The 16579-nt window shown below is 47.4% G+C and overlaps 1 protein-coding gene across 1 annotated transcript in view; it reads right to left on the bottom strand.

Moving 5' to 3' along the window:
* Nucleotides 1-16579, bottom strand: part of SPON1 (spondin 1) — a 247140-nt gene that overhangs the window by 18871 nt on the left and 211690 nt on the right. Inside the window, exon 7 of the mRNA XM_019754482.2 lies at nt 6468-6532. Within this exon, the coding sequence (XP_019610041.2) occupies nt 6468-6532 (65 nt within the window). The remainder of the gene's footprint in view (nt 1-6467; nt 6533-16579) is intronic.

Below are 16579 nucleotides of genomic sequence, written 5' to 3'. Positions count from 1 at the left end.
AAAATCATCTCAAAGTATTTATTACTTCTTTAATAAAAATGCTATTTAAAATAATGAAATGGATAAGAATATGTGTGAATTTGCTTTAGGAAATGCTAAATAGGATTGGAGTTCTTTAATTTATCCAAACCATAATAAAAATTCTTATTCATGATTTCTTATATCCACATTTTCTCATGTATGGTATTCTGTTAATTTAGTTTCATTTATCTATCTGGGATTTAAATTTCAATCAGTTTTCTAGCAAATAGAGTTGACCTGGCCATACCCTATAACAGAATATATTATAAAGCATGATAATTAAAATGATGTGATACTCAGAATAAAAAAAGAAATACAAATTAGTGGCATAGACTGGAAATCCCAGAAACCTGAGATAAGGATTTATACAAAATTTGGGGGAAAGAAAAGATTATGCAACAAGTGGGGTTGGGCTAACTTAATTGCAATTTAAAAATGTGGGCTTCGCATCTAATATCGTACACCAAAAAAAAAAAGAAAGAAAAAAATTAAAAAATAAAAAAAGAAAAAAAGAAAAAGAGAAAGAAATCCAGAGTTAAATAGAAAACAACCAGATTATACGAAAAAAGTTAAGCTTAGTGATCTGTTAAAGAAAGGTTAATTCTCTCAACTTTGAAACAATAAAAGCAATCACAAAGGTAACTAATTGAATTAGACATCAACTAAAAACGTGTATAATAAAAACAACAAGTATTGAATGTGAGAAAACGACATGTAGGCAAAAATGTGTGAATGACAAATGTTAATATCTATAGCATATACAGAGCAACATGCTAAATTTGTAAGAAAAACTATCACAATCCCAATAGATAAAGGAAAGTTATGAACAGACAATTCACACGAGAAAAAATGAAAGCCAAGAGAAGACGTGGAGAGATGTTTCATCTTTTTACATTCAGAGAGACAGCATGTGTATAGGGAAAACAAAGGATACAGGAAGAGAAAGATGGATTTGAATCTTGGTTCAGCTACTTATTACCTATGTCACAGGGGCTTTGACTCCACCTCTGTTTGCATTTACTACGTCTGCAAAGTGGGATAATCATCATTCCTACCTCCCAGTATTTTGTGAGGAAATTGCTTATCATCACACATAATAGGGTTTGGTAAATGTTAGTTTCTTTCTCTACAAAACTTCCAAAAGCACACAAAAGATGCAATAAAAGACTTTTATGGTCATTCTAGAGATTTACTATCGCGTTCTAAATTACAGGTCCATACCAGTGAAACTCAGGTTAGGGTGAGACTCAAGTCACTGGTGACTCAGGTCGCTCATAATACTGAGTTCTGTCCCTCAGTAATCCCCAAGAGCGTTCCAGGTTGCAGAAACTCAATATGGCCACGAGAGTGCGCTCGAGTCATGCACTAGGATGAAGTCCTGTGTGGGTGGAGGAAGGATTCAGCGAGGTTTCCTGACTGGGAAAACTGTTTATAGCCTGAAGGCATCTAGGGTTCCGGGTCCATGTGGCCCCATATGGCCGATTAGGTCCTCTAGTCTAAGGCCAGTCTTCCTTTACAATCCTGAGGACATCGATGGACCTGGGCAAGAGCTACAGTAGGAAGGGAGGGCCCTGTACCTTCAGCCTTGATTTGGAAGAAAGATACCTCTGAACCGCGGCTTAGGTGATTATGGGACACAGAAACTCCAGAGGCAGGATTTCTGGAGAGGGTGACCTGTCTCCAGTTCACTTGCCACTCATCTGTCTCGAAAATACAGATGGTTGTCTAATCAAATGTTAATGCAACAGAGTGGCTGGGAATAATTAAGGGACTACAGCCCTTACAGGACCCATGATAAGAAAGGGATACAAATTCTTTCTAAAAGTTCCAGTGATTCCTAGCATTCAGACTAAACTGGAGGAACTGGGTGGCAGAAATTCAGAATTGATTTGCAGGAAACCTGGGCATTGTCTACTCAGCTGCCAGAGGAACTAGTGAAGGATGTGGGATTTGTTCAGAATCTGTCTTTCCCGTTTCTACCTGCGCTCTGGGCTCTTGGAGCCACAGCTTGATTTATTGAGCTAAACAAGTCAGCAGCTAATTTGTTCATTCTTGGCTGTCCTTTGAGAAGTGGTCCTGTGGATAAAGATGAAGATCATTGAAAAACAAGTCAGTTTCCACAGGCAGGACCTCACAAAGTAGGTCACCCTGGCTTTCCACTGGCCCGAGGGGAGCTGGAATCCCATTAACCTCAATCGAGCAGGCTCAGTGAGGAGGGCCAGGGCTGTGTCTGCAAAACAACACTTGGCTACATAGAGTCTTCCTAATTTGACTTCCTAATGAGATTTGGAAGAGGGAAGGGGAAAATGGGGTATGGGGATATCAGAGGAAAAGAGCTTTCCCTTCACATGCTGGTAGCACTGAGTGGAGAGGGTTTGGATGTTTGGCAGGTCTAAGTGTGTGCCATCAAGTAATTTTGCTCCACTGGGGACTTAGGAAGTCTGAGGGATGGGTGAAGGGTGGAAAGGTGTCCCCAAATATTTTTTTCAAATTTTCAGAAAGTCTCTCTCATCTTAAAGAAGAAAAAAAGAAAAAGAAAAAAAAAGATCCACTGACTCTTTCATCCCCTTGGAGCTACTGCCCAGTCTCTTCTTTCACAGCAAATTTCACAGAAGAGTTGTCTGTACTCACTGACTCCACAAGCTCACTTTCTGTTCATATTTCGCTCTGCACCTGTCCATCGCCACCACCACCACCACCATCGTAATCAAAGTCACTACTGATTCTCCCCTGGGCCTCCGCAATCGCCTCTTCACCCGTCTCACCTCATCTGCTCTTATCCTTTTCATAGTGGAGCCAGAGTGTTGTTATTGTTGTTTTCATCTGAGTCTGATCATGTTGTCATCCTGCTTCAGTGATTTCCTTCAACGATTTCCCATTACTCTTAATGTAAAAATCAAAAGCCCTGATGTTTCATGGGCCCACATCAAACTCAGCCTTGATTTCTGGATATAGTTATACCATGACCTGTTAGTATTTTATACTCTGCTCCCTCCTCAGGGCCTTTGCACATGATGCTCTCTCTAGATTTTCTAGAATGTTCTCCCCTGCTTTGCTTCTTTACCTAGTTGACTCCTGTGGATTCCTTAACTCTTAGTTCAAGTCCCATTTCCTCAAGGAAGCTTTCTCTGACCCCTAGGCTGGGTGAAGATCCCAATTACACACTCTCATGGCACCTCATGTCTTTATTTCATAGACACATCACACATTTGTCATCAGCTGGTTAAGGGCTTTCCGCCACTAAACTGTAAGCTCCATGAGAAACTCTGCTCTTCTCATCACTAGATCCCTAAGACCCTTCACAGTACTTTTCCTTTGGAGATCCCTGATAAATGTTTGTTGAGGCAATTCAATGTTTCGGTCACCCTTAATAGAAGGACACAGGGTAAGTAAAAGTCAAGAGTTTGTTTTGTTTGGGGTGAGAGTCAGACAATTTGGTATGGTCACGCAGCTAATTCCATGCTGATCAGGTCTGCTTGGCAGATATATATGACTTGATTGATTAAAAATGGACAATGAATGCATTGTTAAATAATTGGAAGGACCTTGTAGTGAAAAGTGTAGGCATTGGAGTCAGCTGGTTACGGGTGGAATTCTAGTTCCTCCATTGATGGGGCTGGATGTTGAGGTTGGACCTGTCATACAACCTCTGAGCCTCAGTCTCCCCACCTGTAAAGTGAGGGCCATAGTCCCCACAGTGGTTCTTAGTGGGGTTCGTGTGAGGGTTACATGGGATAAGGAATGTAAGGGTATCTGGCACAGAGTAAGTGCTCATGGTGAAAGGGTTTTTCTCTGCTTCCTTTCCTCGCCTCTTCCTCTCTCCTTTCTGAAGTACGTTGCTTCCTATTACATCTTTCTAAACCCAACTCCTTAAGGTAACACTGATATAAAGGTTGCCTGGTGGTATAAAAACAAGCACCCATAAACTCTGTGGCCCAGAGGTCCCCCACCCCTACCTGGCCTTGAGCCCCTGCCTGCTTAGAGGACCAAAGGTGAGGGATTCTTCACACATGGGTTCCGAGAGCCTGGAAACTGGGAGAAGCTGAAGAGAGAGCCTGAGCAAACTGGCTTCAGAGTGGACTTTCTTCAAATTGATGTTAATTATGCAGTGAGGGCTGAAGACCTTTGTAAATTCACATCAGCGTTTTTTGGTGGGCTGGCATGACACAGGCAAATGCTCCCCCACCAGGAGAGAGCCTGGGACAGCAGGCTGTACCTCTGTTGCTTCTCCTTGGAAGGAAAGGCACTTCCAAGGCTGGGTAAGTTTTCAACTACAGTTGGCCCTTGAAAAACATAGATTTGAACTGCATGGGTCCACTTATATGTGGAATCTTTTCAACAAATACATAAAGTCCTGCAAATGTATTTCCTCTTCCTTATGATTTTCTTAGTAACGTTTTCTTTTTTCTAGCTTACTTTACAGTAAGAATACAGTGTATAATACATAAAGCATACAAATATGTGATACTAGACTGTCTATTAACAGTCTAGTAACTGGTCAACACTAGACTCTTAGTTCAGTTTTGGGGGAGTCAAAAGTTATACATAGATTTTTCAGCTGTGCGGGGGGTCAGTACCCCTAACACCTGCGTGTTCAAGGTTTTAACTGTGCTCTGGTCTCAGCTTCCTCAGAGGAGATCCAGAGCAAGGCTTGGAGATCACAACAAGGAAAAGCCTCCATGCACCAGCCAGGCTTCCCTTGGTCAGCTGCCCTTGTCCTCTCTTGCTCTCCTGAGGCCTCCACTGAGGCTCGCAGCTCCACCCACACCTGGGCCACTCCAGAGCAAGGACTAGCCTTCCAGACTCAGTGCCATGGTGCCTCCTGCACAGACTTCGTGACCTCCCTCCAGCCCTACGCTGGGCTGTGCTCTATGTCTGGGCTCCCAGAGCCACTCCTATTCTCATCATCACACTTATTCCCGTGGAGTGTCCAGCGCTACCGTGATGATGTTATGTTGTGTATATTCTGTACATATGGTGCCACTTGGACTTGTGCAAAGGGCAGACCCGGAGTGGCAGAACTCTGTCTATAGTCTGTCTCCTTCCGGCTGAGCATTCCAAAAGGCAGGGACTGTGTATAAGGCTGGCACGTAGTAGGGGAACGAGCCATTGATTTGCTGAATGGTTAACCAGGCGGCACCAGGTGCCTGGCAACAGCTTCCCTGCTCCCCGCTGGCCACGTGTCAGCGCTCCTCCTCCCTGGGCTCCTGCCGCCCCATCCTGTGGAGTCTTCCTTTGGAACGTCCTGTACTTCCCTTCCCATCACTTTGAGTTTGCCTTTCCTCCCCCTGAGCAGAGTCTCACACATTCCTGTGTTGTTGCCATTGTCATCACTGCCATCGTGAATGGATGCCAACGGCTCCACAGAGGGGCTCGTCAAGCCATTCTTCATAAACCATTTTCTTGTGGTTGACTGGGAACTTCGTCTGCTCTAGGCCTTGCATCCATAAAAGATAAATGAAATCGAGACTTGTTCAAAGAATGTCATGGGCTATCGGGTGGCCAGAGTGAGGTGCAGAGCAGGGAGCAGCAAGACATGAGCCCTGGGGCAAACGAGGCAGGGGCTGAAGTGTGCTATGCCCACTGTGGCCTCACAAGGGAAACTGGCGAGTGCAGACTTGATCCTGGAGACTCAGGGAGGTTACGGAGAGGTTCTAAGGCAGGGAATCAGATTTGGATTCTGAGACGATCACTCTGGTAACAGTGTGGATGAAGGATCAGATGGGGAAGACCACAGGAGAGGGAAGAATGAAAATAGTCCAGGCGAGAAAGGATGGTGGCTTGAACTACTGCCAGGAGAACTGCCAGGTGAGGGCTGATTTATGAGACACTAAGAAGGAAGAGTCGACAGGACTTAGTGATGAGTTCCATATTGGATACGATAAGTTCAAGGTCCATGTGGGCCATACCCAGGGAAGTGTCCAAGAGATTGATGGATGGATAGATTTATCTATCTACCTACCAACATACCTGCCTGGGGGAGTGGTAGTTTAGGGAGCCATCAGCAAATCCCTGGGAGGATGAAATGCTTGGGAGGATGAAATCTCCCAGAAATAGAGAATGGAACCTGGGATAAACCTGGCTTTCCATGAGGCAGACATGCTTAGAGTGAGTACACCTCTGTGCTGGGAGGGCAAATGTACGTTCAACTTGTTGTGGCTGACAGCATGAGGAAACACATACTGGTGAATTGTTATGCCTGAGTTGGGCCCTCTGCAGTGTTAGTTAGAGCATCAGGGAGAAACAGAGACCAAGCCTACATTCCCGAGAAGATGGAGCACCTGGGATACTCCACATGTGAGCGGTGCCCCTCCCCTGTTTGTCCATCTACGAGGTATTGCTGACTTTTAATGACCTAACTGGCCTGCGGTGCATTAGGTGGGAGCCTCCAAATACAAGGCTAGCACAGGGCAGGGCAGGGGCAGGGCCTGTTGGTTGGTACTTACACATTGAGAGGCTGCCAGGCTGGCCACTGAGCTTTGGCTTTGATGACCGTGAGGACCTCATCGCTCTGCAAAAGAGGACCACAGATATTCAGTGAGGAGAGCAGGGCTCATGGAAACAAGAGGGCTTTGACATGGTGACACTGTCCAGCCCTACTCACTTACCTGCGATTGAGACTCTACCTGCCCAGGTGTGGGAGACATCACACCCCAAGGTGGGGGAGCCTTAGAGCCTCGGCAATCCCAAAAGGTGGGGCTGAGTGTTCAGTGTGTCTGGTGTGTGCTGGACATCAGTGGGACCCTGGAGCCACACCACTGGTTTCCAGCTCAGCCCATCCCTTCCACACTGGAGCCAGGCTCTGACTTGGACTCTGCCTGGATGGCCAGACTTCCATCTGTGTCCAGCATAGAGGGGGCAGGTGGTGTTCTCTGTGTCCAGGCACCGACTGCAATGAACCCAACCTCTAACCCGACGACTGTCAGCTCCGAGGCCTCTCCTGCTGTTGAGACCCCGGCACAGGTCCGACTCCCTTGGATGTGGAGGCCAGAACGACGCTGGGGCCCCACTCCCCTGTGCCACTCATGGTATTCTGCTCTATTTTGTTTTAGACTGTGTGTAGAGCACCCTTAACATGTGGGGACCGAGAATAATTTTTTGAGGAAGAATTTGACAATTAACATTTTGAAGGAAAGCATGAAGTCATCATTGTGGGGGAAAAACCAGAACTTTGTTGCTCTTGCCAAACTTTGAGGTTTATTTGGGCTCTTATTTTGAATTACACATTGGGGTGAGGGGTTTCATACTCTTTTCAAGGCTTAATGCTTCCACAGTCCAAATTGGGCTTTGGCTGGGGACATTCCCCAGAGGGGAGTCAGCTGGTCCTGGATCCATCCCCCCTTCCCCTGACCTCAGCCCAGCAGTGCTCAGACACCACCGTCCACTATGCATGGAAAAGCCCAGCATGTCACCAGCCGAGGAGGGAAGAGCTTTGTTGCTGACTGAACAAGCTCTGAGTTCTAGGAGGGCAGAGACTTGCTCGGTTGGCTCACAGCTCTACTCCAGTCCTTAGAGCCATGCCTGGCAGTTAGGTACTTAGAACATATTTGGGATGAACTGACGGGCTTCTCCTTTTCTCCTTAGTTGGGTACCTTGCCCAGAAAATCCCACAAGTGAGGCCCACAGGGACAAGCCCCAGAGGCACCCCTCGGGGAAGCTCACAGCCTCTCCCTGAGCTCAGGCTTCCCTGGGGGTTCCTGGGCAGATGAAAGAATTCTGGATGCATAAGACACCCCACATTCACATGTCTGCAGGGACAGCATTTCCAAGTCCCAACTAAGTGATTTACATTTTTCATGAGAGACATTTTTTTTTTTTTTGGAGAACATCTCCCTCGCTCATTCCTAATAAATATTTCTAGAATGACTGAGAGAAGCCGCTTACCATGAAGTCACATTTGAGACGTAACCTATCTCCTGACGCCAGCACTGAGTCTCCCATGACCTGGGTTTCCTATGGTCACCTTACACGTCCCGTGCCCCTCACTCAGCCCTTCATCTGACCTCAGAGTCCTCCTTCTTCTCCAGCAGGTCCCATCTGGGTTAAAGGCACATCCAGCAGCTGCCTGAGTCAGACGCTGGCATCACTAGCCTTCTTCCACCTCCAGGTCCCTCACCGTGGCCAGGCCTCCAAGAGCCACTGACTTCACAGCCCTAACGTCTCTTGCATCCTTCTGCAGTCTCCCCACTGGTTTCCGTATCTCCTGTATCCTCTTGCTTTCCCCCAACTCACTCTCCACATGGCTGCAAATCCGACCATATCTGCTTCTTGCCTAAATCCTTCAGAGGCTCCCCATGATTTCCACGATCATGTCTTAATACCTGGCGTACTTTTAAAATTTTTAATTCCACAACAATACAGGCTTATTGTGGACAAATTCAGCATCACAGAAGCACACAAGTAAACGTTGAGCCCCTTCCTCTTTGGCATTTACCTGCCTTCTTCTCCAGAATGTTACAGTTTGGTGTGAATCATTCCAGACCTCCGACAAGGCATATGCAACTACGTATGTGGCGTACATTAGACACAGCTTTTCCCACAAACATAGCTTCACACAGAATCGCTTATTCTGTACCATGATTTGTACATTATTTCCTTGATATCATATCATGGGAAACTTTCCATGTCAGTATTTACAGCATCAGAGCTCTCCTTTTGCTGATTTTTGAAAGGTTGGAGATCTTCAAATTATGATTAGCCAGGTCAAGACTACTAAAAAAAAAAAATCCGAGAAATCAGATTCTGTCTGATGACAATCGTTTTGCCATTGAAGAATCACTAAAAAGAAAAAAATGTCAGTGTAGGTGGAGTTAAGGTGGCTACTGCGTTAGCAGGCCCTGCAGACACACCTTGCATTACATTTAAGTCTTGGTTCTCAAGTCCCAACTAACGACATACTGATTTTGTTTTTGCAGTATAAAACTCAACAAAAATTGTTTGGGCCCTTTGTTAGTATTTATGCATGGTGATGAAATTCCGTCTGTATTTCTTAGCGCTATGGAGGCTCCAAGGATGGTGGGTCCACGTGTGCGGGCATTAGAACAGCTTGTTGCTGTAATTTGTTTCATCTAGTGGTTCTACACCATCTGCAGCATCAACTGCTTATTGTTTCTTGTTTGTGATCATTCACATTATCCAGTGAAATAAGAAAACAGGAGCGTTCTGTAAAATTAATCCAGAGAGCTAAATATTTTTGTTGACATCAAAATTCTCTGGTAGAATCTAAGTTCTACAGGATTGGAGAGTGTCCGGCTTGTTTGTGGCTCTATCCAAGTGCGGTGGACAGTCAGGAAATTTTTGAAAAAAGACAAAGCTACATAATTAAAAAAAAAAAAATTTTTTTTTGATATATATGTAGAATTCCACAGCATGGATGTTCTCTGGTTGTTTTAACCAACATTATTAGTACATATTTACTTGTTTCCATAAATGATGCCATGATGAACGTTTGTGTATGTATTTCTTTGTTTACAAACCCCAGGGTGCCCGTGTCATAGATTCCAAGGAATGATTAGAAGATGAAGGAAACTTAAATTTTTGGTAGGGCCTAGTAATTTATCCTCCACATGTCTGCACCAATTTACCCTCTACCAAGAATGCATAGGTGCCCATGTCTGCACAGCTTTGGACACTGGATACTGTCAATCGTTTTAGTATTTACTCATCCAACAGGCAGGAAAGTAGTGTGGTTGAGAGCGCAAGCTCTAGCATCTTACCTGAGTTCACATTCTAGTTGCACCTACATCCTCTGACAAGTCTGTTGACCTCTCTTAGCTTTCTCATCTGTGAAATGGGGTTAAAAAGCATATGTACTGCGTGGGATTGTTAGGTGGACTAAATGACGTAATCCATGTAATGTACTAATACAGTGCCTGTCTCAGCATAAATATGAGCTACTATTTTTATTCTTACTTACATTTAGGCCAAGCTGGAATTAGCATCGATTTGTACTACTTGAGTACAGAAAGTGGGGCACACAGTTGCATCTACAAACCCACAGAGCCTCAGGAGAACTGAGAAACTCAGGGAGCCAATGATGGGAGGTTAATTGGAGCTGGGTGAGCCTTAGATGGGGCCGCTGGGGCAGGAAGCAGTTTAGATTCTGAAGAATGGAGGACTTACGTTCAGAGCAAGCAATCCAAACTTCAGACTTAAATGGAAGGCCGTTTGAACAAGTCTCCAAGGCACAGAAAGGATCTTTCAACAACGCTTAGAGCATTGATACATCTCCCACAGGACCTTTTTCAAACAAAGTATTTCAGGGCATTCTCAGGTCGTGCCTCGTTTAGATGATGTCAGCACTGTGCCAATTAAAATTTTAAAAATGAAAGAAACTACAGGTCACTCATGTCCATCTTCACGGGGATGGCTTCTCTCATTCTGCTTTTGGTAAACATATTGGGAAGACGTGACAGCTGCACTCAGACTTCAAAGTTACTCCTACTAAATGGGAACCGCACAGTCCCAAACATGTCACAGGCTGAGGTCAGATCCAGAGGAAGGAGGGTTTGTGTGGAGAGGAAACAGGCCTGAGACTGGTTGGAGGCAGAAATCACATTGTATCGGGAGATGCCAAGTCTGAGCAGAGCAGAGAGTAAGAATGTGAGGCTTGGGTTCGGGCTGGGGGCTGGTGTTTTAACAAAGCGCACCCCACACTGACTCTCCCATGCCCCCCAGAACTACACTCAATGTGGGAGCACTCCGGGTGTCTCAGCCATGCCCATGGCAAAAGGCCAGAGTCTGCCATCTCCGCCCTGCCTTGCTCCTCTCCTCCTCTGTCTGCCCCGTCCCAGATGCTGACCTTTTATGTTCATCGCCCAGTCCTGAATCACGCCTGCTCATCATCCTGAGGCACCCTTTGCTCAGAGACGCACCGAGGCAAAGCTCTCCACCATAGCATGTCCTGCCTCAGACCTGCAGGCTTGGAGTCAGCCCAGACAACTTGCCTCTTCCCCCCAGGAAGAGAAATAGGATGCAATCCAGAATCAGAGAGGGAAAAGAATGGAAAGGGGTAGAAACAACAATAACAATAACAATGGTGATTGTTTTTATGTGCTAGGCACCTTGCTAATTACCTTATACTTAACATCGTATTTAATTCTTACAACACAAGGTAGGTATATACTTTTTAACCTTCAGAAACACATTTATTTAGCCAAACTAGTTACAGTTAGTCAATGGTAGAGCTGGAGTTTAAACCTCAGTCTGACTCTGGAGACCACACCCTGTGAGCCCAGGCAGAGGGGAGCTAGGAGGGAGGATAAGGTGACCATTCTCTCAAAAGATCAGGCCCCTCCCCCTAGCCTGTGTCTCTGCTGCCCAGGAGGGCCTGTCTGAGCCTACTCTGAGTGCTGAATGTTGCAGCTACACTTGGAAAATTATCAGACAGTGTTCACAATACCGTTAACGTGAATGCTGTCCTGAGAACTGGTTTTGATGAGGAGGGGAGAGCACAGGGTCCTTGAGCTGAAGAGGAACCATCTTCTACTAAAGAGGGGGAAACCCAACGCCACTAAATGCACATGAAGTGATACACATGAATGCACACAGACACCTTGGCCCCAGCATGCATTTCTGTGCATTCATCAGCTGGTTTCTTGTGAAAACCTTTGGGGATAAGGTTGATCTCATTTTGCAGATGAAGAAACTGAGGTTCAGAGAAGTCACATAACTTGTTGAAGGCCACCCAGAAACCGTGATTCCAATACAGATGTGTCTGAGTCTAAAATTCAAACTCTTCCCAATTTCCCTGACTACTCTTCATCTCCATCTCCCTCTCATCTCTCTCCCATGTTGCCTGTATTTTCAGCAAGAGCATAGCTGCCCCTGGCTGACAGTTTTCTCCAAGGAGCCCTTGCTTTGAGATGCATGTCACCAGGTTTCCTCTGGAGGGCAGTGTCCTGCATTTTGCATTAAGACCTCGATGAGCAGTGTTTGGCCCAACTGTTTGCTTCTACCCTTTCCCTGACTCTTCACTTACCACCCATAAGAAATATCAGTCCTGATGACTTCCACCTCTGAAGGGAAGTGGAATGTCCTGGTCATGAGCAGCAGGAAATGAGCCATTCTATTCGGTGATGATGGAGCTCTAAGCACCTTTAAAATCAACTGTGCCCAACAGTCCCTCCCATCATTTCAACAGGCTCTGGGTTTATTGGGTTATAAACAAAAACAGACAACTCATAGCTGGTACTGTTCTATAGTTTGCCCATGATCTCGTGTGGTCTGCACTGCAGCCCTCTGAGGTAAGCAGGTGAATGGTCCCATTTCTCAGATGAAGTAACTGAGGCCCACCTCTGTCCTCTGAAACTGCTTTGGTCAAGGTCACCACTGAGCTCTCCATTGCCAATGCTCAGTGCCCAGCTATTAGCTTCCATAACCCCTCAGCAGCACTTGATACAGCCGGCCACTCCCTCTGCATCGCACTTTCTACCTGGCTCTGGAACTTGTTGCCTCTTCATTTTCTTCTCACCTCATTGGCCATCCCTTCTCAGTCCCCTTTGCTGACCCCTCTTCACCTTCCTCCAAACATTGAAGTGCCCTGGGATCAAGCCTCTGGTCCTCTTCTCTTTTCTAACTACACTGCCTGGGTGAATTAATCTTGTCCCATGCCTTAAAATCCTAACTCAATGTACACTGATGACTAATCAAGTTTAATCTTCTACCTCAGCCTCGCCTCTGAACTCCAGCCTTGTATATCAACTGCCTAACATTTTTGTCTGGATGCCCAATTGACGTCTGAAACTCAACCTGTCTGATCTCAAACTCCTGGTCTTTCCCTCCCCAAACCTGACTTCTCCCTTTCCCCTCCCATGACATGGCAAAGCATCCTTCCAATTTCTCATCCTTGATACTTCTTTCTCTCATACTCCTCATCCATCAGCACGTCCTGTCAACTCCACTTCCCAAATGCACTTATGAGCCAACTACTTTTTGTCACCTATCCTGCCACCATCATCAGTCACCTAAGTTGTTGCAATTGCTACCTGGCTAGTCTCTCTGCCTCCTTCCTCACCCTCGTCCAGGCTCTTCTTCACACAGCAGCCATGTGGTGCCTCTGGTCAAAATGCTCCAATGGCTTCACATCTCACAACAAATGAGGACCTTACCATGACGCCCATGGCCTTTCATGTTCTTCCCTGTCACCCTCATCTCTTACTACGCTTCCCCTTGCTCACGGTGTCTCGGCCACCCTGGATGTCTTCCTTTTCCTCAGACGGGCGGGCGGGGGACACTGAGCCCCTGCTGTGCCCTGTGCAGGAATGCTGTCCTCCCAGATCTCGGAGCACTCACTGCTTTGCCTCCTCTGCTGTTTGCTCCCATGGCACCTCTCAGTGACGCGTTTGCTGACCACACTATTCAAAGTAGCCATTCTCGGCCCCCTCCTCCACTAGGCACACCCCCATCACTTTATATGATGATCATTTCTCCCTAACATCTGTCACAGTCTAATATACTGTGCATTTTGCTTATTTACTTTTTATCGTCTCTCTCCCCGCCAGCTGAATAGGAGCTCCATGAGCACAAGGGTCTGCTTTACTCCCTGTGGCACGCTGTGCTCAGAAGCGTGCTTGGAACATGCTCAGTCTATATGAGTCGAATGAATGAGAGGCTGTGGTGAGGACGGAGTGATGTGCTCTGAGCGCCAGCCCTCCATTGGCCGAGCGTGGAGACGGAGCTGTGTGAAATGACACGAAGAAACCCAGGCATTGAGCTGGTGGGCACTGGGGCAGCAGGAGGAGCGGATCAGAAAACTGCTAGAACCGGCAGGTAGCAGAAGGAGGGGTATGGGACAGCACACAGAGGCCACTCTAGGAACCGTGGTCAGAGCTCACAGGTTCTGAGTCCGCCTCAGTCGACACCCCAGAAACCTGGGTTGGCCGTTTATAAGTGCCCATAGCATGCCTCGTCCCCTGGGAAGCAGCTGTCATTGCAAGCTGCTGTCTGATCAGCTACTTCAAAGCCCGCGAAGGTATCTGAAGCCCATTCACGGATCCACGAGAAGATGCTGTGGCTGCACAGAAGCATTTCAAATTCAACTTCTTTTTCTCTCTTGTCAAACACAGCCTGTAATTCTGATGGGAAAATTGCATAATGCTTGTAGATGACAATTTTCCTGTGAGACAGTTTTGTGAAAACATCTTGGCATTTCTGAAGCTGGAGAGGAAGGGCCCATCCGAGCCACCTGGGCCCGACCCAATGCCCCTCCACCCACATCTGTCTGTGGCTGGCAGGTGGAAAGCTCCTCACGGGCCTCACCCCGTGACCTGCGCGAGAGGGCCATCCTTCGGTGCCTCTATCAGCCACAGGCATCCATTTAGCTCATCCTTTGGTGACCGAAGTGCCTATCCTGGGTTTAACCTCATTTTCTGGATTTTCATCGTGGCCTTCGTAATGTTCACGAAAGCCTGCTTCTCCTCTGCGTCCAGCAGGGAGCTGGACAGGTCAATGGGGCATGTCTGTCTCCCCCATCCTGCCAGCTCCTCAGGACCTAATCTTCCTCGGCCCCCGTCCCACCCCGTTTCGCTATCTCTGGCAATTAGCAAAATATTAGTGCCAAGGCCAGAGCAGAGAAGTAAGACAGAGGCCAGGCCAGGCAAGATTCTGACATCACACAGGAGAGAGCATGCTAAGCAGGAGCTGTCTGCTTTCAAACGGCCGGGGCTGCACAGAACCCCAGCTGGAGCCCGGAGCGGGAAGATGAGCTGGGCCAGGTCTGACTGAAGGTGCCTGTAAGGCAACCTGTAAGGGCAGCAGCCCAACCCTGCCCATCGCCGGTGGTATTAAACGCACAACATTCGACACCCCTCGCCCTTCTTCCCTGTCTCCCCTTCCTTGAGGACAGCTCCTGTCAGGTCCTGAAAGCCAGTGTTAGAGCAGGGGCTGGACTGTGTCCTCCTGTCCCCAGCACCAGCCTGGCTTGGGGCAGGTATGCAGGGAATGATTAAGGGACAAATGATGGATTAGTTAATTAAACACTGAATTAATGACAAGCTAGAGGCAGCCTCTGGCCTTTGCTGCCCTCCCAGCGGGTCTGAGGGACACTTCCTGTGAGGGCTGTGGGCCTGGGATGCTGCTGCAGTGTTGGTGGCATGAGCGCTGGGATCTGATTTAGGCGTTTACAGGATTCTGCTGCCAGCTGTGGGAGAGTAAGCTATGGAGGACAAAGGGGAGATGGGAGACCAGCCAGGTGACACTGGGCCAGGGGAGAGCAATGGAGGGGGTGAGAAAATGTCGGACGCAAGACATTATTTTAAAGGGAGAAGCAACGAGATCTATGATGAATTGGATATGGGGCGTCAAACAAAGAGGGGTCAAGGATGATTCCAAGGGGAGATATCATGTTGGCAGTCGGAGCTATGAGGCTAGAGATGTAAATGGGAAAGTCATCAGCATATAGGTGGTAGTTAAAGCCACAGGACACAGTACTTGGGGAGTGAGTGGAGACAGAGAAGAGGGTGGGAAGAGCCAAAGAGCCTAAGACGGCACAGCCAGAGAGGCAGCAGGACAGTAGGACCTGCCTCCAGGTCCTCTTCAGAGCCCTGGGCTACTCCCACTGACTTCCTACTGCCCCCACCATTCCCCCCACCATTCCCCGACTATCTCCACTACCCCGTCCTATCCTCACTGTTCCCTGCAATCCCCACTGTCCTCCTATTGTCCCCACTGTCCCCCGATGTCCCTGCTGTCCTCTGCTATCTCCAGTGTCCCCCGACTCCCTGCTGTTTATACAGCCCCACTGCTGCCAGCCCTGCAACTTGCTCACTGCTGCCACCACTGCCCTGCCGGTCACTGCTGAAAGTGCAATTGAAGCAGGTTTAGGAAAGACAAGATGGCGAGGCCATGCAGCCAGCAAGCCCAGAAAGCTCTTTTTGAGGAGTCAGCTGTGTGGGGAGTTGAGACAATTGGCAGCAGCAGGAAGGACATGTGATTATTTTTTAGAAGGTAAGTCACATTAGGGTAAGTTTTTATGTGGAAGAGTGTAATCCAATACAGAAAGAGAAATTGTTATTGCAGGAGAGAGGGAAAGGGTCCTTGAAAAGATGAGAAGAGGTGAGGTCCAGACCCGAGGTGGAGGGGTGGTCTTCCAGCCAGTGCAAGAGGATGGAAGAGGAAAGCAGAGAATGGTAACCAGACACCCGTGATGACTGGCATTGCTGGGGGCCGATGGCCAGGATTCTTTCATTCATTCAGCAAATAACTGACTGAGCCCCTGTTCAGTCCCAGGCTCTGCTCTGAGTGCTCGAGGCAGAACCCTGAACAAAACAGACACCAGTTCCTGCCCTCATGGAGCTGTTGTTCCACAGTGAGCAGGCAGCCATAAACAAATGAACACTTACAGTGTGTCAGACTTTGGCTCTCTGCAGAAAATAATGCAGGTGAGAGCAAGAGGGAGGCCAGGGCGGGACAGGGAGGGCTATTGCAAATTCAAACAGCGCGGTGGAGGAAGGCTTCACTGATAAAGGGACTTCAGTATTGGAAGGTAGAGATGCTAATACATATGAAAAGGACCAAGAAAAAACTCTACCAAGATGAAAATGCGTGTATAGCTGACATA

Source organism: Rhinolophus sinicus, linkage group LG06, assembly GCF_036562045.2.
Source record: "Rhinolophus sinicus isolate RSC01 linkage group LG06, ASM3656204v1, whole genome shotgun sequence".
Taxonomy (NCBI): Eukaryota; Metazoa; Chordata; class Mammalia; order Chiroptera; family Rhinolophidae; genus Rhinolophus; species Rhinolophus sinicus.
This window is presented reverse-complemented; position numbering and strand designations above follow the sequence as displayed.